General features: G+C 41.5%; 1 protein-coding gene across 3 annotated transcripts in view; it reads right to left on the reverse strand.

Moving 5' to 3' along the window:
* CSMD2 (CUB and Sushi multiple domains 2) overlaps nucleotides 1-26,187 on the reverse strand; it is a 314,323-nt gene that overhangs the window by 276,148 nt on the left and 11,988 nt on the right. For all 3 annotated transcript variants that reach the window (XM_042793851.1, XM_042793852.1, XM_042793853.1), the window contains exon 3: nucleotides 7,718-7,934. In XM_042793851.1, coding sequence (XP_042649785.1) covers nucleotides 7,718-7,934 — 217 coding nt within the window. The remainder of the gene's footprint in view (nucleotides 1-7,717; nucleotides 7,935-26,187) is intronic.

Consider the following 26,187-nt stretch of genomic DNA (forward strand, 5'->3'; position numbering starts at 1 on the left):
ACCTTTTATTCCACTACGGCAGCTCTAATCAGCTGTAAGCCCAAATATTATAGAGATTGCTAAAGATGTAAGGACAATTACTGCATCTTTGGCCAGCAGAAGCCTTTATGTTTTCCAAACAGCTATGAAAGTGCAAACAGACAATTACATTCTTCATTAAGAAAAAGAAACCGATGTCAGCAGTTGCTCCTGCAACACATCAAAATCCAATTCTGAATAGTCTAAAAGGAGCTGGGCCACCCTCTGCCACCCAACAGGAGCATAATGAATTAGAGTCAATGGGCACTGAAGATTTGTCAATTCTCTATTTGAGACCGCAAGTAATAGCACTCCACAATTTCATTGTATCTTCAACGATCTACTAAGATTGTATCATCTCCTGGAGACTTTCATTAATTTTGATAAGAAGGGAAATATACACTCTCTAAGAGGTGCTTTGCCTGAGAAACTCTCGAGGTCAGACCTTGTAGATACCAAAGCTCTTGACCTAAAGATTCACTGCATTCAGAAGATAAAATGAAAGCACATCTGTTTTTCCTCCCTTCAGGAAAATGGATTTAAAGGCACGGCTGTGAATTTCATCTGTTTTGAACTTCAATTCTCTTTCCCCACCCTAGCACACAGACTCTCCAACTGGGGGCTTTTAACCATTTTACAAATTCAAGCTGCAAAAGTAAAACATTATGTCATTTTAAAGACAGGAAGACGAGATCAGTCATTTGCCCAATGCCGCTGAGCAGAGCAGCTCCACCACTCTGCTGCACCACTCACAGCACCCTCTGCATGGGAGACTGACACTAATTAGCAGTGAAGAACGTGGCCATCTTGATGGTAGCTGATGTCAATATCTATTGTCTGGAAATGAAATTATTTTTGAAGACCCAATTCTGTACTAATAAAGAGACTTTTTGTACAGGTTCTTACACAAGCAGGATCAGACTGTAGTCACCTTCCCACCAAACAGTTCTGCAATAACACAGCAATTGGGCGATCCGAGTTCAATAATCAATAGCTCACGGCTAATAACTCACTGCACTGGCCGAGGCAGCCCACTGAACTTCCCTGGGCTGCTTTCGCCTTTCTACAACAATACAGTAGACCTGTTCCTTCCCAAAGCACTGTAACTTAAAAATGAGAAGCACCATGCAAGGGCTAAAGGTTAGTTCCATTTCTTTCCTTCCACTGCTAAAAAAAAAAAAAAATCTAATCTCCTTGGTCTGACCCCAAAAGCTCACCCACTGGTTTTGTAAACTGCCACTCCTGCTAGAAGAATAAAAGCAGCCGTCTAAAATAAATAACGAAAAATGTCTGTGACTATCATGTTAAGCACCAGATATACATATGCATCAAAAGATGATGATCTTTATCTGTACAGAAAAATTAGGAGAACACCAGCAGCTATTGTCTTTATCATCAGCCATCTTTGATAAGGAAAGGAGCAACCCCACAGAAGGGGTGTGAGATCTCACCATGCAGATGCAGCTTCCTCGGGACACTGCAGATGTGGGCAGGGCACACCTCTGCTGATCATAGATCAGATCACGTTCAGACTTCACAATGCTCTACTTCTGTCGCCTAAAAGGCTGGCAATCCCCGTATTAAAAGTCCACCTGAAGTAAAACCCACTTCAGCAATTACTTCATATTATCAAAAGCCAAGCCCAGCGTTGTCAGACAATGCAGATAAACTGCCAGAGGAAAATCTGAAGAGGGAAATGTAATAAATTATGCTACGAGAAGTTAACAGTAAAGTCCAATAAAGCTCCTGTCTGCTGTCCTACAGCAGGGCACTTGAGGGGCACTTCCCCTTCCACCCCTCCATAGCTCAACATCAAAGGAACAGCGGGCTTTCATGAGTTGCATCAACCTGGGCACGGAAGACTAAAGGACACCAAGATCCCCCCCCCCGAATTTCTACATACTACTAAAATTCACCTGTTTAAAACCTACCTCAATTACTAATGGCATTCAGTGCTCACGGAACTATCAAAAGCAGACTGTTCCACTGCAGAGACTTAATTAAAATCTATTAGATGCTGTCCAATTACAGAAAATCTTTCTATACTTAATACACTTAGCATACCTTAATACGAAGCAAGAGTCGTGGTCAAGGTTTGCTAGCAGATTTTACCTGTAAACAATGCTTACATCAGCAGTTTAGAGGGAAAACAACAATTATTTTGAAAGCAAAGTATTATTTGAAGAATAGCAACACATTAAGACCCAGCAGTATACAACCCCCTGTAGTAAACACTGCAGGGGAGAGCCACACCTGGAAGAATTTCTATAGTTCCAGTTTTCCACAAGATCCTATTTTACCAGATATGGTCCAGACCACAGCGCAATGGCAGGCCTTGACACAGACAAGTTGTGTTCCTGCAGGACAAGTCATGTTGCGAGAGAGCAGATCTTTAACCCTTAAACTAGGACCAAAGCTACTCTATCACCTTACCTCTTCATCTGCTTAACAGGCTGCCCGAAGATCAGAATCAGGCCTCCTCCTAAGCCTGCTATATACAGCGTGGTGGCAGGGAAAAAGCTCCCACGTCAATTTAATCATCAGCTTTTATCACTCATCCTGATGGACACTCTCCTAATAAATACGGAAAAATTTAATATAGCCTCTCAAAGTTGAAAACCCTAGATGCAGCCGCACTAACTCCATTAACTTTCCTGGACTTGCAGATGTAGTTGCATCAATTATCTCCCAGATAAAGTTTAAATATTCAGCACTTCCTCAGAACAAAACACAGGGCCATTGGCTAAAGGCCCTGATGCCACTGGAGCAGCTCAAACAAATAACTTCTCAGGAAAAACTGTATTTTATTCTACAAAGCAGAGAACAAATTTAAGTGGGTTTTGTTGCGTTTTTGGTTGTTTCCCCCCCCCCCCCCCCCCCCCCCCCCCCCCCCAAGGAGTTAATGTGAAGTGACAAAAGACTCTAAGGGGAAAAGGGAGGTGGGATTCTGAAGTTCACTAAAGGATGTAGCTAGTCCTCCATTTTTTTTTTTTTTATCTTTATCCTTAGTAAAAAGAACTGTAGTCACCTTGGAGACATGAGGTAGCTACAAAGGAATATGTCACAGGACCAAAGGTGACTCGACACAAAACCCTAATAAGTTCTGTCTATCACCAAATGCTCTTTCTCCTGGAATTTCTTTAACAGTATTGAACCCCAGAAAACCCAGTACCTGTGAAGCCAGAACCCCAGAACATTATTTTAACCCATGTTTGCACCTCTGCAAGCAAAAGCATGGCACATGGGGGGGAATTCTCTCCTTTGCTGTTCCCTTTGTTCCCTCTTCCCTTCCACTGTTTAAGATCAAAAGCTTTGTTCTCTTGATTGGTAATTAAATACAAGTCACCCGGTCCAATTCCTCAAAGAGTAATTAAAAGGTTATGAAGGAGAAACAGGCAATATGTAGGTATTCCTGTCGTAGCTGTAACTAGGTCACCCCAGTACATCATTGAACTCTTATCACTAGTATCACGTAATTTTTAGTTCAAACAAAATACTTAATCTTTCAGTCAATTAAATATGGCCAAAGAGATCGTATGGCTTCTAACTGCATACACAGCATATTGATCGCAATCCTCCTCTTAACTCTTCAGTCATTTGTCAGGGAAGAAGGATGAGTATCTCTAATAAGCAACAGCTGCTTTGAAAGAAGACACTGTGCATAATGTTGAGGCATGAACTAGAAGTTACAAAGAGCTAAAGGCCGTATGGATTTCTTCTTCGTTTTCAGTATGAAGTTACTGCAGTAATGATTTGCATCACTTTCTCTAACACCGCACATTCCATCGACATCAGAACGGGACAGCTCCTCCCAGCTGTGTAAATACACATTTCCTAGTAACTTCTGTGGAAATGCAAACTGTACTATTGGGGTTCTGGCTATAATAAACACTTAGTTTTCTTGATAAGCTAGCTCAAACAAACATTTTCTTCAAATAAATTCAGTATCATTGAAACATTTCCTTTGACCAGGAAAGGAAGACCAGAAAAAATAAAACGCAATTACCTATCCACATCATTTGGGAAGGAAAGCCCATGGGCTGCAAGATCAGAGAGGTTACCCCAGCACTCTTCTGCACATATGCAGGTGAGCAGTGTCTCCTAGTAGAAAAGATTGCATTGTCCCTTGGGCTTTCCAAATCAGTTTTAAACATCTTTGGAAGGAAAAAAAAAAAAAAAAAAAAAAAACCACAAACTGATTTTCTAAATTGACCGCTCCTATTTTGAGTGCAAATTCAATGGCTCCCTGCAGGAAAACAGGATTAGGTATCTAAAATGACAGACTTACCAGATATATTGTAAATACATTTTTCCTGGATCTGAGTGCAAGTCTGAATCTTCGAATAAGGAAATTAACAACTAATTTAAGATCCTCACATTAAAAGCATCCTGCAAATTACTAGCAGCAGATGACAAAGCTTGAAGATGTCACATGGCTTTCTTGTTAACTACTGTCTGGTTACCTCATGTAACAAGTCAGACATAGAAAGGTGCAAAGACTCTCGTAAATCCCATAGCAATCTTAGATCCATAAATAACTCCAAATATTAGAATTTTAGTCAGGTCTCCACTGAGCTTCTAAACTCAGCACAGTGGGAAACCAATCAGAAAACTAACCTGATTGGAGCATCCTCTTAACAATGACACAATCAGCAAAGCACAATGGGAATTTGGAAAAAGACTATTCTTGAGTAACTGCACATTTCAGATCAAGTCTCCGCACGCCTCCCTCTGATCCCACTGGCAGTTGAAAATAGTTAAGGAACTTGAAGGAGAAGCATTTGAGGGAGCTTGGTTGGGTGTAACAAGCACAAACATCGCTTACAAGAAAGGAAAGCTGCACACAGGCACTGAAGGGAAGTTACAAATCTCATCTGAACTCTTGAAAACACATAGCTCTCCTACTCAAGGGAAACAAATCGGCAGCCATCACCGTTCCCAGGTTTCAAAGACAACTCTGTTCCAGTGGTCCCTGCTGAAAGCCAGAGTGTGGTATTGGGAAAAAGCAAATTATTGGAAAGAAGCCCTGATTTTAGCAAACAAAGCAAAGTCATGGCACTGAAAGATGACAACAGCCCTGGATGTCTAAATTAAGACACTGAAACGCATTCAGTATTCACATACTCATCATAAACGCACAACACAAATTCCCTAATATACAGTAAAGCAGTTTATTAGCAAATGTCTCATTGAATTAAGTCTGCTCTTATTCTATTAGAGAACTTTCACACCACATTAAATCACAGGACATCAGGGTGTTTGCCAGCACACTGTGAACACAATTATTAACCCTTTTCTCAGAAACGCATACGGACATTACACTGACACATCAGGCCAAGGAAGCTCTTGGGAATATATGGCTTTCATGGAAGTGCAGAGTTTTGAGACAACTACACATTCTCTACTCCTCAGCCCAAGAAAACGTCAGAGATCATTCTCTTCTGCCAGTCAATCTGTACTGAAATACATCACTGATGCTCAACAATATAAGCTCAAGAGTGGGAGAAGCATCCTCTCTGTTAGCTGTTCTGTTGATCAGTTTTGAACATACTGAACAAAACAGTTACCTCTTCTATAGAAACACTTTTTTTTTTTTTTTTTTTTCCTTCTTTTACACTTGCTTAAAGCTTATTTTTTGGGCCGCCTCCTGCTGGCGTGAGCTTTGATGAATGACACATGGTCATCCATCTTCAAATGCCGCACTTTGATGATGAATTGAGTACATTTGGAAAGCAGTCTGAGAAAAAAACAAAATTGATAGCCACAAGAAAAAGGAGAAAGAAGAAAAAAGAAAAGAAGTTGGGCAACAGCTACAGAGTTTAATGAGGCGAGATTGATGTACAACAACAAAAAAAAAAAAATATAAGCTGCACAAAGAAGTGAGACACCAAACAGCAGAGTAACAAGTTACAAGTTTTGAAGTCACTAATCTAGAAACGTCCAGGGGAAGAATGCAAGCATCCATCATGCAAGAGTCCCTATCTCATTTACTTTTATATGTCCTTTGTGCTTTCAGACCTCTAGAAATCCTCCTCAACACCTTGTCTCTTTTTTCCATTTCTTTCACTTTCTTCCATTGTACTGAACAGACACCATTTCCCGAACACCTCATCCCATTAGAGATGAAACACTCTCACATTGCTTTGTGCTCCTGGTTTCATCCCACAACTTACCCACCTACCCAAGCTGCATATCAAGTTCACCAGTGATGCAGAGGGAGGACCTTACTTGCCTCCTCACCTTCCCCCAGTGTAGGGCTACAAATTATCAGGACAGTATCCAAGCTGTATCTCCAAGTTCTGCTGTATTGGTCACCTATAGAAAGGTGTCTTTTCTGTCACTTTATCTATAATCGTATCATGCTTACGAGTAGCTCACAGCAATACCTGGATGCAACTCATCTACAGCGTCTTACTAATTTACTCCCACCATGACCCTAATTCTGAATGTACTTCATTCATGGATTTTGCTTCTTCAGCAGAACCTCCCACTGACATGTGGAGGGCAAAAGGAAACATCTGGCACTGCTGATGAGCAGAGCAATTTGCCAGGGGGGTTCTCAGGGCAAGAGCAGCATTGACTCCTCACCATACAAAGTTTCCTGAGCAGAATTTTATACCAGATGTAGGCATCCTTTACATAATAAGCAAAGCACTACGTTACCTTCTGATTAAGTGATGAGGTCCCATAATTAAAACGATTCTCAAGAACAGTTGCAAGATGAAGATATAATTTATTTGCATAACTGAAGTCATCTACATAAAAATCTGATTTTCACTAGTGTTTCTTTAACTCAGATTTTCCAGCTGGGTTGGACAACACACCGAGGTCAAAGGATCTCTCCTAAACAGAAGTGGTTTGAAGTAACGTTAATTTCCAGGACTGTCCATGGCTACAGCATTCTTAGTAGGGATTCTAACGCTGGATGCTACCATTGTTTCTATTACCTTTTTAATATATTACTGTCAGACTTCAGCTGCAATCAGACACCACACCAGACAACAGCAGTCATGTCACAAGTCACCAAGCTGATTTCATCTATGCCTCAGATCTGGAGGTCTGAGATCATGACTCCTTCAAATGGAGAAGTCTGACATGTCATATAACATTTGCTACTACAGCAATACATTATTTTTTTCAAAATCAGCCTGCCTCTCACTTAACTTTTTATTAATACCAGAACGGTACCTGAACATCTCAGAGATCAGAGTCCACAGGGAGTCTTCACAGTGAACTATAATACTCAATAACTCCTTACCCCTATAGATCCAATAGTTTAATCAGATGTGAGAGAATATCTCCCTGTCCAGCTGGTGAACAGACTGCAAGTTTGGGAATTACCCAAATGCACCCACAAAGCACTTAGCGGAACTATGAACTGAAACCCATTACTCATCCCCCCACTCAGGAGATTCTCTTTTGGATCGAGGGAAGCTCCTCTGCACATTAGCTCTGCTTTCCTCTTGCTCCATTTTGTAATTACCTTCTTCGGATCTCTACAATGACTCCTGATAAATCATTACTGTCAATGGAGAGAAACATCTCAAACCTTATCAGAGATAAGAAAGCAGAACAACTATAAAAGCTGTTCATGAAGAGGCACTCCCAGTTTATTGCAGCATAAACCTCCAACCTAGATTTAATCCCAGTGGCACAAATGGGAACATGTTTATAAACATCACTGTTATGAACAACGTACCTTGTTCTCAGATTCCCCTGCTGAGGCAGTCCATCGTAGATAGATAATACATCAAAATCTTCCTCTAATGCAAAGGACTGGAAAACAAGCTGTATCCTGTTCTGCTCCTCAGCAGTGATTGTCCATGTGCAGTTTGCATAATTTGGATATCCGTACGGAAAGCCTGGACTCTGTATTGTCCCGTTTGGGCCCTGCAAAATGTGACTGCAGTTCTGGGCTGGCAAGAGAAAAGACAAAAATACAAGTCAAATGGCGTACGATACACATTTAATATCTTCACCATCAGAACAGATCATACAGGATTCTTTCCCCAGAATTTCTTGTCAGTTCATGGCCCCAGGGAACAGGTAAGGATATTAGCTGAAAATGCACCTTTGTCCTCCCCGCAGGAACTCGGACCCCAGATACCCATCGCCTGGACACTGGTCCCTCTAGCTGTGAGCATAAGGGTCTAATAACAGCTGGATTATAGCAGCTGCTGACTGGTACTGGAAACATGCTCACTCAGACGTCCTTCCACAGCCAACAACCAAGTCCAACACACTCTTCTTCATACACTGCGCATGTAGGGATTTGACACGTTCCAAGAGTGTCTGTCCATACTGGGTGCCTCAAGCACGAGGTGTTCAGAGGACACAAAACAGCAGAACACCACTGCCAATGCTGACCGTCTCTTTTATCCTTAATAAATAAGAGCAAGAAGATCAGGGCTCAACTGTGCAAAAAGAGACAGACCACCCCTCACCCTGAGAGGCTAAAAACTGTAATGGATGTAACATAGTGAGGAACTGAGTCACCAAATGAGTAGTCTGTCTGGACAAGACTGCATGAAAACTGAAGGGCAAAAGACCAGAAATTTAAGTCCTGACTCCAGAAAGAACAGGACACAGTTCAAAGGCTTTAATGAACAAACCAGTCTTGAATAGTTATTTGTAATAAACAACAAAAGAAAAGCCCTAAATCTTCACAGCTTCCTAGAAGAGCAGATATTTTGTCCCCATCCACATTCTTTCAGGTAAAGATTGCTCATGAGCCTGAAACTACCTCCCCCAGCAGGGAGAGGAGCCAGTGGCTTTTATAGGGGACCATTCCACACAGATTGCCTAAGGAAAAGGCATGTTTCCACTTGGTCTGTGTACCCCAAACTGGCAACTGGACCACTGCAAAGCAATAGGGACTGTGGCCCAGAGCTGCTGTCACCAGTAGCACCACATACCCTTACTAGACCTGATGGAGGTACATAGGAAAGAAACTGTTGGCTAGACCCAGCCTTCTTAGGCTGCTCTGTTTTTCGCTCACCCACTTGTGGAAGGTTTCTGCTCCTCCTGCAGGCTCAACACATTGCAAACATCTTCCAATCAGTATTCCTAAGGAGCTGCTGTAGAGCTACATCTTCTGAGAACAAAAACCCAGTCCTGTACCCACCAGCTAAATACTTAATATCTCCCTCAAATCTATTTTCCTTCCCCAAAGCAGTATCTGTGAACACTCCATCCCAAAGATAAAGATCAACTACCATGATGTAGAATTTCTGGATATATGAGATTTTCTTCTCTCTGGGGAAACAGGTACATAAATATGTTTTGGGCACAGCCTAAACGACAAATTCTCCTTAGTGTTTACCTCTCTCTTCACTGCTACTTTACCCAAATGTCTTCAGAAGCACAAACTCACTCCAAAAACTGGTATAACTTGTACTAGTTTTAATGGAATCACTCCTCCACACCAAAGCTAAATTCCAGACAGTTTGCAAGGCAACCACTGTGAGACCCAACTGCAGAATTTCACGTTTCTCCTACGGCCAGAATCAGAGTCGCTGCTTCCTGCATTTGCTCTGGCTTTTCTTACTGATGCTGGATTGTCTACCCCTGCTTATGTAGATAACCGAGGCTTTCAAGCTGAAATGAATTAGACTAGAAATTACTTCTTTGATTTCTCATTGCTTTTTTCAAAGGCAGCAGTGACATTTGCACTTCTGAGTGCCAACCAGCTACAGGTAAAGAACTGCAGAGTAGTGCTCATTAAAGCCAATTATAATTAGATTGACCTACTTTTGTGCAAAAATGCTTAGCAGAACTTCTTTCTGCAAGATGAAGTTTGCACCTTTAAGAATCTACAATGGTCAATCCTATTTCCTACCCAGGGAATCTTGCTGTACCGTGTTTATTAGATCAGTGAGAGTTAGGACAGCCCCATAATCCACCAGGGACTAAAACTGAGCTGGGCACATACCTCCTTAACAAGGGCAGACTCAAGTACTTTGCATTTCTCTAACACCTGGCATCTGCCCCTCAGTGCATTTTGTCAATACATAATATGTACAAGAGTGAAATCTATCTCCCTCCTCCACTTGAGTTCCATTTATTCGTAGAGTTCACTGGAAGGATGGATTAGCTTAGTGCCAGAAAACTGCATGGGACTGGGAATACTAATGTTAACCAGACTGGTAAAATTAGGCCCAGTTTGGTTTAATAACTTGGAGACTGACGAATACAACCTTCAGTTTTCTAAAATTCAATCACATCCTCTTTTCTTCAACCAGACTGGCACTCAATAAGCAATGTGGGGATACTGAATCTGTCTCTATTGCACATTTTTTATTTTAATCATAAGTAAATGTCATCAGAACAATTTAAGGAAATTGGGAAATTAAAGAGGCTGTATCTCTCCATTTCCTGACGGTATAAAAGCTACTGATACTGCATGAAGTTCAGAAAATAAATTCAAGGTCAGAGACACCGTGTTCCAAACATTTCCAAGGTCATATTAAAGGTAACAAACTTTAAGATAAATCTAAATTCATGCCATTCTTGCATAATGAGTGATTAAAACAAAGAACAAAAGACTTACATATTCTTAAAATTAGGTGAAGAAAAACAATAATAGAAAAACAGGACACAGTTCTATGACATATCAAATCAATCTACTGAAATATTTGTGTGTTCACGATTTTGACCAAGATGTGCTTTGTACACAGCTAAAAGAAAATTGCTTATTGCGAATTGAAATTAGTTTTCCCAAAGCTAACAAACTGGAAAGCAATATATTCTTCATCAACTGTAATAGTAGGGAACGCTATTTATATTGGACACTGCTGGAAAAAGTCAGCAGGCATAGGAAAGAGATCCAGGAAGCCCAAGAGAATTTATGCGTACTCTATAATTTGCTTTCAGATTTGAGTTACCTCAGCTCAAACTTGACTGACAAAACCTTATCTAAAATCTGAAGTACATGACAAGGAAGCACTCTGTTTCTCTTCTGAAGACTTGCAAAAACAATTCTCTTGATCCCTTTGGCCCAGGAGCATGAAAAGTAGGAAAGTGTGAAAGGGCAACGGCAGTGCCTGTGCAGTCAAGTTCCAGATGAATTCATATTTGACAGAGGATGACATTCTTCCAAAATTTCCAGATCCTTCTCTCCAATCCAGAGGTTGGACACGAGGCACCTCCGCACACCTTACTCAAGTAATGGGAACGGAGCAGGTTCCTCACAGACCGGGGAACACCCGGCCCCGACGGGGCTGTGTCAGGCAACGAGGAACAGCAGCATCAGCAGGACAAGCGCTACCCGGCGACCACCACCTCTACACCGTCTGTAGGTAAACCATCAGCCCTGGTACGGGAAGAATTCATCACAACCCTCCCAGAGGGGTTGCATTTCCCCCTCTCGATTTGCTGCAGTCTATTCCAAAGCTACAACAGCGAACGAGAAAGGTAAATACAGGAAGGTAACGGATCAGATCTGGTGCGCCAGAAGCTCAGCGTGGCAGCGTAAATATTGATGTGGGTATTTCAGCTCTTAATGCTATTATTCATGGGCACACACTTTCTGAAGGCATAGCACCAACGTGAAACTCAGTGGGTATGCGTCTGTGGGCACACGTCCGATCTTGTGACAGAGATGACCAGTCTGAGAAGGGAGCTAACTCCAACTTGTACCCTGCCAACACAACCTGCTATTTCCAATTCTAAAAAGTGGTTTATTATGGGAGTATGTATTTTTAGTGAAGGCATCAGTGAAATTTTATTGCAGTAGCACTTAAATTCTCTGGACAAGGGCGAAGACATTACCATGCTTGGCACTGTCCAGTGGACAGAGCCTTTCTCCAAAGGGATCACAATCTAAGGGGGAGGAAGAAAAACAACAACCCAAGGAAATCCACAATTGGAGGGCTTGGCAAAAAAACATCTTTATCCAGGGGCTCAACCATTTCCTCAATGATAGAGCTTAAAAGTCAGCTTTAACAGTCTCCACTTACAATACTTGTTTCACAAAATATACACTGCTTCAACGATGTAAACAGACTAATCTGCTTCACTTCTGGCTCATATGCACAAGGAAAATGATGAAATATTTACTTTGCAATATGCTCACAGAAGAATTGCATTTCTATTCTAACAGAAACATGGGCTGCCTGCAGCATTTCATAATACGCAGTTAATCCACATGGCACAAAACTTAACATGACTGGACACTTAACCAAAAAACCTATCAGCTGAACACATCTCTGGTTGCCTCCTACTTAAGTAGGAAAGATGCAAACCCCTCGGGCTTCGTTCTGGGTATCAGTCAGCCTCTTGCAACGAGTTGGGTAGGAAGAATGTCCTTGTACTCAAAAAACAAGACTTCTTTTGACAGTACAAGCTACATGACTGGAGACAGAAGCTAGTGGGAGGCTTATTTACACTGTGTATCTGAAGTTTACACACATGAGCACAAGACCATCAGTCACTCCAGTTTTAGAGTGGCCTCTGTCTAAGGCAACACGGCTAGCTGAGTTCTGGAGCAGAACCAGTTCACCCTCAGTGACTACAGTGCGGGAGAATTAACTGGTTTTCATGTCCTTTATGTCTCATGACTGGCAGACACGATGGTCACTGCATGATCAAAACAAACCACGTTACATCTATGAAAGGTGAAGCTCAAACATTCAAGCACATTCATAGCAACAGAATTTTTGTTATTTCCTTCATATAAGCAACTTACATAGAGAAGGGAGCTGCCTTGGGTTCCGTACCCTTCAAGCCCCCGGCTAGGACTGGGTTTTCTCACTTGACATAGAATTTCAGCAGCTCTACAGACTCAGATGAACTTGCACATTCAAATTCTGTCACTACAAATCTTCACCAAGTTGTCAGAAGCTAAGTAACAAAGGTGTTGTCTGACATTACAAGAGCAAAGGAAACGGGTACAAAACATCATCTTCCACCTACTTTCAGCTCCTTAAACTTATCAGGCCAGATCCATGGTGGTGTAAATCAAAGAAGTATTTTAACGATGTTGATTTACACCATACTAATATCTAAGAAGCAATACTTGAGAAAGAGGGGAAACAAAATTTATTTCTGAAGTGCTTCCTAAAATGTAAGTTGATGCACTTTGTTTCCTAGCAGAAATCTAATTTAGCAAACACTGATGTATGGTCACTGCACAATTCAAAAGGAACAAATATCAAATCATATACACTGACTTGCTCTCAGCAGTATCATCTGTTGGTGATACATCGCTGTCTTCTCCTTAATGTAGTAGTTTTTGGTATTGTCATTTTCTTTAGTTATTGTTACTTAGGCACAAATGTTTCTATTTTGTGTTGTTCTAGCCTATGCAATGAAACAGATGAACATAAAAAAAAAAAAAAAAAAAAACCAACACTTTTTGCCAAGAAAAATGAAATCCATATCCTGCAGACACACACATTCCATCCAGCCTAAAATACCAGGGGCAAATCCAGCTCATACATCAGCAACTTCTCATTTTTTTTTCTATTTACATTACTGTCCCGACTCATTCACCTTCCCTGCATGAAGTTCTTCCAACTGAGACACTAGATCCCAACTCAGAAAATAGCACTCAAACACTGACACAGGTTTTCAGCATCCCCTGAGAGGACATTTGGAGGCCGTGATGAGTAGGACAGAGCTGAAGGACAGAGCCACGGTTAAAACAGCCAAACCCGGTGCAGAAGGGCCCCGGGCTGCCCTGGGGGACGACACGGGCGAAGCCACACGGCGCTGGTGCCGCGTCCCACGCAGGCGGGCTCATCCCCCGGCGCAGGGTCAGCACTGCTCCGTCCGCCATCTAAACAGGAAAAAGGCTCTTTTTCCCAGTGTTTATTCTTTTGAATCATTTATCAGCAACTAATTATGCTTTCTTACACAGTCATCTTCTAAATCATTACAGACTATCACAACAATAAGTAGTTTACCCATAGCCTAGCTCTGACTCTCTTGCTCACACAATTTAAGCGAACAAACAGGGAAAATACTGCATAAATCTAAGCCTCGTTTCCCTAACTATTCACCTTTTCATAGTTTTAACTTAACCTACAGTCTTATATCAAAGCTCTCTGGGTAATAAATAATGCAGAGACATTCCATTAACTATAACTTTTAATCGGAGACATTCCATTAACTATAACTTTTAATCAAAAGCCGGTGGATCCAAGAACATCATCAAGGGGATGATTTACATCTCGGAGAGCCAGTGCCTTTTTTTCCCCTCGCTCAACACAAGAAGTGATAAAATGAAGAATACAAGGGCAAAGAGCATGCATTTTATCTGAATCCAGCTCATGCCACTACTTCCAAGTCCAGAAAGATTTATAACATCGACCTCAAATCAAAAGCAGTATGTGAGTTTTCAGCAGGATGGCACAATACCGTGGTACCACAGATCAAACACATCATCCCTAAAACCAACTTAGTCACCTCCAGTTCTCTGCAGAGAGACATTACTTCCCTTCCACTCCAACAGTCTTTCACTCCCACTCTGTCATCACTTTGTCCCTTTTAGTGCTGCCCAGGCTTTTCAACTGTTATTGAAGAGATCTGTTACATTTAGGCATTGTTCCAACGTTAGCATAAAAATTCAACTTTAAAGGGTTCCCAAGTAGAAAAAAAAGAGGAACAGAAAAGATGATGGTGAAGATGCTGTAATAATGTATTTCATTTTTATAATATATTTATTTTTTCCCCACTTGTGCCCTCCCCTTCCTCTCCTAACCAAAAAACTGTGTCTTGGAAAAATCACACAAATTTCCTACGCGCTTTTGGGATTTCCAGTCACATTGCTGACCTTGGAGTTCCCCAGCAATAGCTCCAACCAAATCACCTTACAGCTGGAAACTACAAATACTTGTACAGAAAAAAAGGAAGTCAAACTTCCAGCTGTCACTGCACCATTCTCACACACTGCCATGCTGCTCTCTCATCATGTAACATTTCTGATGTATCTTAGAAGTTACGCTTATATATTTCAGATTAAGAAAAACCTGGAAAAGAGCATTGCAGCTCTATTTCCTTAATGTCTGGCCCAGATTCATCTTGTTATTACTTTAGACCATGGCATTTTCTCCTACCTACATGGAACTTAAAGAACAGTTTATCCTCCCCAGCCATCTCCTCCTGAGACAAGTGATTTTCAACCTGCAGCTCGTAATGCCTCTGGGCATCTGTGAAAGGCAAGAAAACAGCCTCACATCTATTCTTTTAAATCCTCTAGAAACGTGATAAGCACCTACATAGAAACAAAGGCACCTAACACTGCAAATGTTGAGGTCAACATATTCAAAAATGTTGGAAAGCACTATTACAAACAAAATGAACCCAACTGTTCAGTGCTGCCTTGTTGAGTGTTTCCGAACCCCCAGGGAGGTTCTGGACTCTCCCCAGCCGTTCCGTATCTGTCCTGAAGTGTAAAAGCAAAAACTGGACTGAGTGCTGCATCCAAGCCCAGACCCGAGGTGGGACACCAGCCCCCACCGGCACAGTCCCTCCTCCACACCAAGCTAACCTTCGCCTTCCAAGAAGGTATTTTGTGCTTTGTTATACTTTGGGTTTATATCTCATGACTGAACCTTGAAAGGGCATATACTTCCAATAGCAAGGTCAAAGGAGTTCCGACATGCTGTAGAGAAAAAAAGGTAACATCCACTTTCAGGCAACATCAAAAGCTGTTGGCAGGACAAAACTTGAAATCACAAGAACATGACACTGCACGTATGTCCTGTCTTACAGCTGCACTGCAGTCCCCTGACATGCTGAGAGGCCAGAGACTTCAGCTGCTGGAAAGCAATGCCTCATTTGGTTAAGCTAGGAATTGCCTAAGTGAGTACGCTGGTCCTAATAGCAGCTGCCAGATCCTCCCCTGAGGCTCAGTCCTGTTCTTAACAGAGGGACAGAAAGAGGGTAGCAGGGCACTGACAGGCTTGTCCCCTGCCAACTTGCCTCATCCCTACCCTGGGCTGACCAGGAAACAGAAGGGGCCTCGGCCTTCAAGACCCTCACCAGATTATTTTTCTTTTTATTAAAAGATTGCTTTGAAAGGGGGAATGCAAAAAAAAAAAAAAAAAAAAAAAAAAAACAACCAAAAAAAAACAAACCTCACACAACCTGTTCTGTAGCTGGTAAGAACTTAAGCTGTTCTGTACCAAATACCACATCACATACTCCTGTTGGTTATCAAAGGGACATTACAGTGTCATGCTGGCTTTCCCCAGGTGCATGCTATATCCTTCTCAATCACTCCTGCAGATTTATACACCACTTCACCATCTGTAAAGCTTACAAACTGAACAATCAAAGCAAGCTAGAAAACAGGACAAGTGTTTAGGAGTAAAAACTTGCACAAAGTGAGGGGAAAGGGAGATGGGTTCCCTCCTATTTTACTGTTAGAAGGGGAGGGCAGGAGGGCTTAAGGACTAATAATAGAAGATATTTTAAAATTACTTTGAGTTATCTTAGTAAGCTTCTAGAAGATCCCTGGTAACATGTTTTTTAACATAAGCAGTACCAAAGTAAATAGATAGGTCTGTGTTCATCAAGACACATTAATGAATACATATTTTTCCTGACTATTTACGGCAGTGGTCTTAAAAAATATCGCATTTAATTTGCACTAACTCAGGTTAACTAGTTGGAGAAACCCAGGCACATATACCACTTCATACACTACCTGATCCAATATCCATTGGAGAGCAATGGATACCTTGGAAAACATTTCAAACATGCCTAACAAAGAAAACTTTGCTTGGCCAATATTGATGAGGAGTTTAAATTACTAAATTACCAATTACTCCACAACACAGCATGCCTCGGTATCTTTCCATCAAATCTCAGTTTTTACCATCTTCCTTGAAAACATGGTGACAAAGACCACATTGATTGCTAAATCTGGAAGGCCCCCGAAACATGCCTGTGTCAAACCAGGCAGTGAAACGGGCTCTGCCTCTTCTGGCTATCACAAAGGAAGAGATTGTTTCCACGCTCTACTGACCTACAGAGATGGTGTTTAGCCAAGCAAACAGAGTTTGTTGATGCAAGGAACGTACACAGAAAGAAAGAAAACCCTGAACCTTTTCACAATGAACAAAGCAAAGGAATCTTGTCAGCAAGGCCAAATATACTACAGCTCACCCTGACTGGAGCCAAGTTGAGCATTATCAACACAGTTACTAGCGAAGATCTGTCTCATTAGCAAAACCGGAGTAGGGGATTCAAGAATAAGATTCCTCCTGTAAAGTGAAGTTCTGTTTCTTCTCATTCTATCCCATACAGTAAACATTACGTAAATCCAAAGGCTGTGGCACGGCTACATGAAGCATGTGCAGGTAGTACTGAACACAAGCAGAATCAGGAATATCTCACACCTCCCAACACCTCCAGGCTGTGCTTTCTCTGCAAAAGGATGATGATGCCCCGCTCTGATCCTGGAGAAAACTAGCATGTTGTTCACTTCCTCAAATCCGAAAGAAGCACCTGGAAAAGAGCTGCACCGACCTCACGACACACATCAAGTTCAGCTGTTGAGCTCCACTTCAATACAAATCTTTCACAGCAAGTACAGAAAGCTCTGGAGCCTACGTCAAGCCAGACTAAAGCACCTCGCCTGTAACTCGTCCCAGGCTAGTGCAACCAAAGCGCCGTGGAGTCAGTCAGACAGTCCCAACAGGACGTACATCCCGAGCTGCAGCCAAGCTGCTGAGCCTGCGGGGGGTCAATCTTCGCCAGCAGCAGGGAGGTCTGAGCCAGCAGTGGTATCCAGAACATCATCCCCAAGCGCAGCCCGAACACAGCCCAGCGGTATCACAGCTGCACCCCAACAGCATCCCGGCTGCCCCTCCAGAGCAAAGAGCAGCACCGCGGGGAGAACCTCGCACGCCTTACTGCGCTACACAGCACGAACGTGCCCTGCAGACTGCAAACCCGTGCCAGAGACAAGCCTGGTTACAGAAGGGCCTTGCTTCTGTCCCTCCCCCTCGGCATTCTTTAGCATGAATTGACCACACCATCTCAGGTGAGCATAAAAAATACCTGGTGACTTACTTCACAGTTGACAAGAGTAAAAAGAAAAAAAAAAAAAAACCACACCTTGTGCAGGCAGGAGTCTTGCTCTAACAATGCACTCAGAGCTGTCAGCAAGAGAGAGACTTTCATCTGTCCAATATATATATCCAGCCATGTTCAAGATTCACACATTTGCTAGAGCCCAACACCCACTGCTGTAAGCTTTCACCAGGTGGGCCAAACCAGCCAATTTAGCTTGTGCTGCCCCGGTTCCTGGCTGCACCCTGTTCTAACTACATGCACATCTGTCCTACAATAACACTGACAAGCAGTACTTCATTTCATATCCTTTGTTTGCACTGGAACGAAGGACATCGATGCTTCCACTGCACTTCACAAGTTACTGTCAGCTTCTTATCTTAATGGGGCTCTAAGGAACCTTGGCTGGAATAGCTCACGCATTAAAATTTTGAAAACCCCAATCAAACATAAACCCGTCCAAGTTGAATACCCTATGAGGAGGCAAGAACTTTAAACATTTCCAAAACAAATTAGGCAGCCACAGCAAGCTATGCTTCAAGCATAGGCTCAGGTTTCTGCCCCAGAGCTGCTTTTAAGGGATGCAGATCCAATTCCTAGTGCAGGTGTTAAATATTTTAAGTCTTGCCCCTCTGTTACTGCAGAAGAACGTTACACATAGCAGCCTCAGATTTGCTTGAAATTACGGTGCATAGGCTGTGTCACAGGCATTGTTCACTTAAACATCATTGACCCCACCCCATGTGCAATATGACCTGGCAATATAACTTGGCTGAAAGACTAATGAAAAACGTTTCAAAGCCCAGCACACCATATATAGGTTCAGCTACCAGACAACTCTCAGTTCACTGGATTTTTGCAGGGCAGCAGCAGAAAGCTGCCTGTCTAGGTATTCAAGGAAGTCTGAAGGTCAAGAAATTAAGAACAAGGCTTTGCAAGCCTCCTGGAAAGAGGCTCCAGTATCGTTCATCACAAATTGCCATTCTAACCAGCTCGCTGACAGCCAGCGGCTCCATCCCAACGCCAGGGCCACGGCGATGCCGTGACGTTGCTAGGTGCAGTTGCTAGGCAAAGGCACACATGCAACAGCTCGACTGCAGCTTCGTTACAGGGCAGCCTTAAGAAAAAGGAAGGGAGGAAAAACCCCTTGATTTCATACGTGCATACAAATTTATTTGCACGCCAAACAACTAGTTAATAGAGTTTGGCAATACTGCAGACAAGCTAGCTTTCTACTATGTGGCTTCACTAAGAGTCACAACTCATTTCCCTCCTTCCCTTCACAACGTTCATGCCTTGGGTATTCAGCAACACCAATTGTCTGGGATTTTTTGCTGAATACTGGGCATTGCAGGAGGCCAAGGAAAGCGGTCTGGAAAAGGCAGCAGGAAACACAAGGAAAGAGAAGTGATACCCCCCCACTGAAGCAAGCAGGGGTAACTATTCTTAGCAAGAATATATAATTTGAACCTGAATTTTGGCCTAGGGCTTCTTATCAACAGGGCTCTGAGATAAGCCCAACAGCAATGTTTTAAGCAAAGCCAGAGGCTGCAGGTGCTTCCACACATGTCCCGGGCACAGGACGGGGCCTCTTCTCTCTAGCACTAGACACAGGAACAGAGCAACTCTCATCCATCTGCTTGGAATCAAGTGTTTTATCTAGATGACACAATATTAGCCACCTCCAGGACTAGAAGTACGGGATGCTTTTTAAACACTAATAATTGAAAACTCAGAATAAAGGTTAGAGCCATGATGAATCATTAATACGAAGAGCAGATAAGTGAGCAAGCATTTATAGAAATAATCAGATAGGAATGGTGTCTATCCCTTTGTCTGACAGGCTGCTCACCACTTACCTGCAACAGATCTTAACCAGAATATTCTAGAGTGCATTAGTCAGATCCACTTAAAAGCAGAGTTTATTCTTGTAACACCTGCTGGAATGAGGAGAAGAAATTTTCTGTGCTAGGGAGAGAGAGAGATTTCATGGCATCACCCGGCAATACTTCTGTCATTCAGCACATGGAAGCATTCTGCCCTCTTCTCCCCCAGCTACCACGCTCTGCCAGGCAAAACAGGTACGAAAGGGCTCAACACAACTACTGTGCTCCTTGGACCAGTTGTTTACAGCAACACAAAAATGACTCAACCAGTTGATCAGCAGTTTCAATCTCATTTGGCTTGCACTGTTCTGAAGGACTTCGAGGTCCCCTCTGCTATCTAGTCATTAGGGATGCAATCCTTTGAAAACCACCCGCAGACCCCCACGGATCTGTGAGCAGACAAGATCCCAGACCTTCGTTTCTTACAGGTTGCTGGGATAAACGCAGAAGTCACTGTATGCATTGCCATGGCAAATGTAATTCACTAAGTCAAAGACACACTTCTGCTATTCCCCTGTCAAGGTAGCACTGATGCTAGTATACCTTAGAGGTAGACTGCAAAAATACCAAGACACATGAGTAAAGTCACATTCAAAGAATGCAAAAAAGCACGATCTTGTCCTTTAAGCACAGCTGAACACTTTGGTTCAGCAGTTCACAGCTTCTCCAGCATGCCATTGATTAACCTTGGACAATTCCTGCTTCAGTTCACCATGAACTGCACTGGGTCTGCTCTTACTCTGTATCCAACAGTTTTACTGGGTGCATTAAGTACATGTTTTAATACTGATAATCTCTAGCAGAAACTTAAAGTAACATCTCTTGTGATCACTGATATCAGTGTTGTCACAACCTAGACTGGGAGCTGAGGGAGTCAAAGATTCTGTGATCCCCTCGGGTTAAATTAAGGTGGAACAACACCAAACAACCGGTTAAAATGTTTTACTTGTGGCAGAAACAACTTAAACTTGGAAAAGGATAGTAAGCAACGCGGTCTCTCATTGATAAATCTGTTAAGAAACAAAAGAAAGGAAATAAAAGGAAAAGAGAAAAGAAGAAAGAAGTCCACTTTACCACCCAGGTTCCCGTGTTCTCAGGTCCCGTTATCTTAGGGGGTGGGTGCACATTGAGCAGTTTCCTATCACTTTTAAGTTCATCTTATCTGCTGATTAGCATATTAGACAAAAACGAGCAAGTATTCCAGGAACTCATTTCCATGAGAGACTTGCTCCCTCCTACCACCTTTAATACTTCTTCCTCAGTTTTTTATTTCTTGGGTACCTGTCCAGTCTTTAGCTTATCATTCGTTTTTGAGGCTTATCAAAGGAATTTGGCACTACAGCAGCAAGGAAGCAGAGCCCTGCACCCTTCCAGGCACTCCATTCTTGCCTGGGCAGCATTCCTTAGACTAATCACAAAGGCCACAACTTGTCTTTGATGCTTTCTGTGTCCAGAATGTTTGAGGCTTTGATTCCTCCAGTTCCTTAAAAGTGTTCAGAGGTTAAAATTTTTCACACCAAGTAAGACTTCATGAAACAGAAGGCACACAAAAATCTTAGTAAGAAAGGATTGGTCTCACTGCTTCCCGTCTGACAGAGAAAACAGTTGAGACTTTCAGACAAGCATTACAGGGTGACTGCTTCAAACAGGTTGGACAAGATGCAAAAACAACTAAAGGTAAATGTTCTTGAGTCCAACTTAAGTTTGCTGAGCTTTAAACACGGTGATCGACAGCTGGGCCTGTGCTCAAACTCTCCAGCAAATAAAATTGAGTATTCTTCACCAGTTCAATTTTCTTGAATTTGTTCTCCATAATTGCATTCACTATTATAGTAATCAGTTATAAAAACGCAGAGCTACATCAAGTGACTACAAATTGGACTATAAAGCATGTATCTGGATGTTGTTCATGTGTATATGTACACAGAGAGAGAGATAAAAAGTTAAAGCTAAAGAACTACTGGTTATTACATACTATCTCCTTCCAGGCTTGGCAATCACACCATATAATCCCATTTATAAATATGTTTGCTTTTCTGTCCTGTGCTTGACACTGGAAGATTTGCGTTAGAGCCTTACTGCTTTGGTGATTATAAACATTACTCTAATTTCCAAGCTAAAATTACTTCATGACCAGTTTATGCCTATTTGTTTCCATACCAACATTTTCTGTTAGCTTAAATAGTCCTTCTCCCTGTTTTGTTTTTTACCTGGCCTCAATGTATTTATAGATAATAATTAAATCCCCTTGCAACCGTTTGTCAGGCTACATAACCCTGTGCTAAGATACATCCACTCTAAGATACACCCTCCATTACTCTGATCATCCCCCTGCCAACCTCAAATCATCTCAGTTTGAATTCCTCCTGTGCAAAGGACATCAGACCACTCCAGTCATTCTCAGTAAAGGTTCCTCAACATTTTATATGAAGTCTTAACAACTCTTTCTCATGTCTGCTGTAAATTCCATTGGAATTGCCTACACATACACTAAAGCTTTTGTGATTTATAATCCAGAAACTCCAAGGTTTTCCAATTGTTCTTAGTGAAACTAGATTTCATGAATCAGGTTTCAAACCAAACACTGTGACCTTCACACCCCAAACAAGCCTGAACTGGGTTTCATAATGCTTGCAACAATTCCACCCCTCTCCAGCAGCCACTCATTAACAACCTAAAGAACAGTAATTATCTGCAAAAGTTCACAGCTGCATAATTCCCGATGAAACTAGGAATCTTGTGCAGACCATCTATTACTTGATATCATTTGCTCAGCTCGGCGAAGTAACACAGTTATCCCAATATTCAGCCAGAATGGCCTCTTCTCAAGGGATGTAATTTTCTCCCTTCAAAACTTTCTCTTTCAAAATTGTCTCTTAATCAATTTTGACTGCTCCCTTAGCGCTACGACTCTTCCACATAGCCATTGTCAGCATAATAATAATACCAAGCACTTATATAGCTATTTCCATCTTCAAAGCCCTTCACAAGCATTAACCAATTAATGCATATTCTTCCCATGCTGTTTCTGGTGTGAGTAACAGCCTCGCTGGGTTTTCCTGTGACTTCCTTTCATGAGTTCTCAGTTGCCCCAATATGCTTTAACTGAATCCCACCGTCAGTCTCTCTCCAAGAGCTTATACACCACATTTTGAAGCGAGCCAGGAGTGTTGTATCCTACTCCGCTAAGAGGAGAATGGCCTTGCAACACCATTCAAGCTTGCACACTTCTTACCTGAAAGCTAGCCTAAAAACCTGAACAGCTAGCCTAAAAACCCATCTTTCTAAATCTTGGCCTAGGAGTCCAAGATTCAACTAAAGTGTTCAGGATGATTCAAAAGCTTCTTAAAATTTTACTCTTATTTTCTCTTTGCCTCTGTAAAACAAAAACAGCGAGGATTTAATTTTTCCCCATCTCCAGTCCAGATATCTATAAAAATGATGCAGGGCAGGCATGATTTTCTGCAAGATCTGTGATTCCTGATATGTAAATCTTATGAACCTTACACCTCATCCATCTCCCACAAGTTCGCTGTTTCACCCAGCAGTTCATCTCAACTCAGAACTGAAACAAAAATTCAGAAAAGGGAAGCTAATTTAATTTGTACAAACCCCTGCAAACAGACACCACTCATAAGCAGTATTTTTACTCAGTCTCATTTACAAGGTGTTAATTATTATCTCCAAAACAAATTTTTCATTTTGTATTTCAAATATTTTCCAGTAAAAGAATATTTGCATTTAAATGGCTTATCCATTGTGCTCAAACTAACTCATTTTCATCTCAGGTGTTAGGACTCCTTTATCTCAAAAAGAAGTAACAAAGGTGAAATGAGGTTCAAGGTGAAATCCATCTCACAAATCACAGTGCAGGCCTAATTCAAAGATTTCCTCATGATAAATTTTCATTATTAGTCTCCATTCGCCCTGTTACCAAATAGATGTCATCATGAAAAGACTCAAAAGTGGCTGCAATTTCATTTGCCATTATTAGTTATGAAGCTGCGTGTCCATCTATAAAGTTCAATGTTCCCTCAAGGCCAGGGAGAATGGAACTCGCCCCAAGAGAGATCTCTGACCCAGCTACAAATCTCATCTCGCTAATAATTTAGAAGACCTCAGTCCTTGAAATACTCACAACATTAACAATTTCATCATTACTCGGATGGAGAACTAACAGTTTAAAGAGAACACAGTGGATAGAGCTTCTTTAGAAATGTCTGCCCTCAGCTCAGAAGTAGTTGTGAGCATTTTTTTTCCACTCCCCACATTTCAGTTGCTAGCTTATATATTTAAACATGAGTCGATTAATCTGGTTATATTTTCACGCATTTGTAACTACATGGAAAGCACAGAAGTTACACAAGTCTACTACATACTGTCCTTGCAGGGAGACCACTGTCCCTTTTTAGCTCTTAAGGATCAGTACAGAGAGACTGAGAAGTTCTGTAGAAGAGGACAGAAGAACTGACTTCAAATATTCAGCCAATGCCACAAGCAGCAAACTAGCTGTCACTACAGTGATCAGATTCTTATACCTTCAGATATTAGAAAAAAAAAAAGGCAAACAAACCAACCATCTTGAGTAAACAGGGACTCCACTTATTAAAAGCTTTTCACTCTTCTACCACAATTCTCATTTCACGACACTCTCCGAAGAGAAATGTACTGTGGGTTTATGAGTGCTTTGAGATCTTCCAACAAAACACTCTGCCAGGCATTTATATTATAACAGCTTGCACTTGTATTATCATATTTGAATTACAAAAAGAGGCAAACAGAAGGCAATTTCTCCTGGGAATTTTTGTTAGGATATAAATCCAATTTTTACTTGATTCCGTTAACAGCACTTTCACATTCACTTCCTTTAAGTATTGCTGCACTTGATATTTATTACCTAATGCCTACTTGTCACCTTGAGCAATCAGTGAAAGTCACCACAAGTTGACAGTAACAGGAAAGTTAACAACTCACTTCACCCAATGGGACAACAAAATAAAGGCAACATCACATGCCCTAAACAGTAAATAGGTACAAAAATGTACCTACTTTGTATCAAAAAGCTACAAAAACAATAAATAGCTGTAGAAAAAGGTGAAACATTCCTACTACATTTAAATTTTCAGTCCTTTTACACATGAATTTCACACATATACAAGAGCAAATATTAAATTCTTCATTGAAAACTATCAGCTCTCTTCTAACAATAAATGTTCTTCTGTCCAAACAATCTTGTCAACTGATGTTCTGATAGTACAAAACCAAGCTTATTTTTATCCTGCTCTGATCCAATTCAGAAAAATTCTTGTCCTAGATACCAATCTGCCGTGACTTGTACACAAATACTCCCACTAGCTGCAGTGGATCAATCTAACTCATAAGTAAAGTCCAAGCTATTTCCATACAATTTCCGTACCCTGCAACTGCCACCTATGTATAACTAACGAAGAAACTCAGAACTTCTTTCCATTACCATTAACATTATATTGTACTATTTTATTTTTCTTTCACCTCCTCCATTCATTTAAAATCTCATTTTCACTGTCAGATATATTCTATTTAATCTTACTTTTCAATCCCAAACGCAGATCAATACCTTTCTTTTTCAATCTACATAGCTCTCAATCAAAGAGTTAACAAGGGGTGAATTGAATCGACTTGTAGGTTCAAACTGGGTATTTTTTGTAAAAAGTCACATTTGCTAACTGCACTCATGGAAAAGAAAGGGAAAAAAAAAACTCCCCTGTGTCAAATTCCCAGGAAAAAGAAGGTCATAATTTGTTCTCTAATTTAAGACTGTCACAACACTTAGTAGGAACAAATGACAGACCCTCCCATAAAACATTATTTTCTGGAGCACTTTAAATCCAGTGAAATTAACTTGCTTCTCTTAAAATTACTTCTTTCAGGTAGAACTGATTCAGCTCTTTATGAAAAGGTAACAGCACAGGCCTTGCAGGGTTGTCTCTTACATCTTAAATCGTGCCAAGGTAAAGAAATCAGCACTGTATCTGCTACTCAAAGAAAATACCTTGCTCTATGATACACCCATATCAAGATAGATTATCTATCTTCATGATCAAGACCTAAGAACTTCACTCAAAGCCAGAATGGTTTCACTGTGCTTTAGCTCTAGACCTTAAGCAAGACATGACCTACAGCGTGGGAACCATTCCACACGTCATTTCCTCAGCACATGAACCCCCAACAGTTTTTTTTTTTTCTTTAATGCGTTTTCATTAAAGCACCCTACCACAGTACA

Source organism: Tyto alba, unplaced genomic scaffold (assembly GCF_018691265.1).
Source record: "Tyto alba isolate M040663 unplaced genomic scaffold, T.alba_DEE_v4.0 Super-Scaffold_20, whole genome shotgun sequence".
NCBI lineage: Eukaryota > Metazoa > Chordata > Aves > Strigiformes > Tytonidae > Tyto > Tyto alba.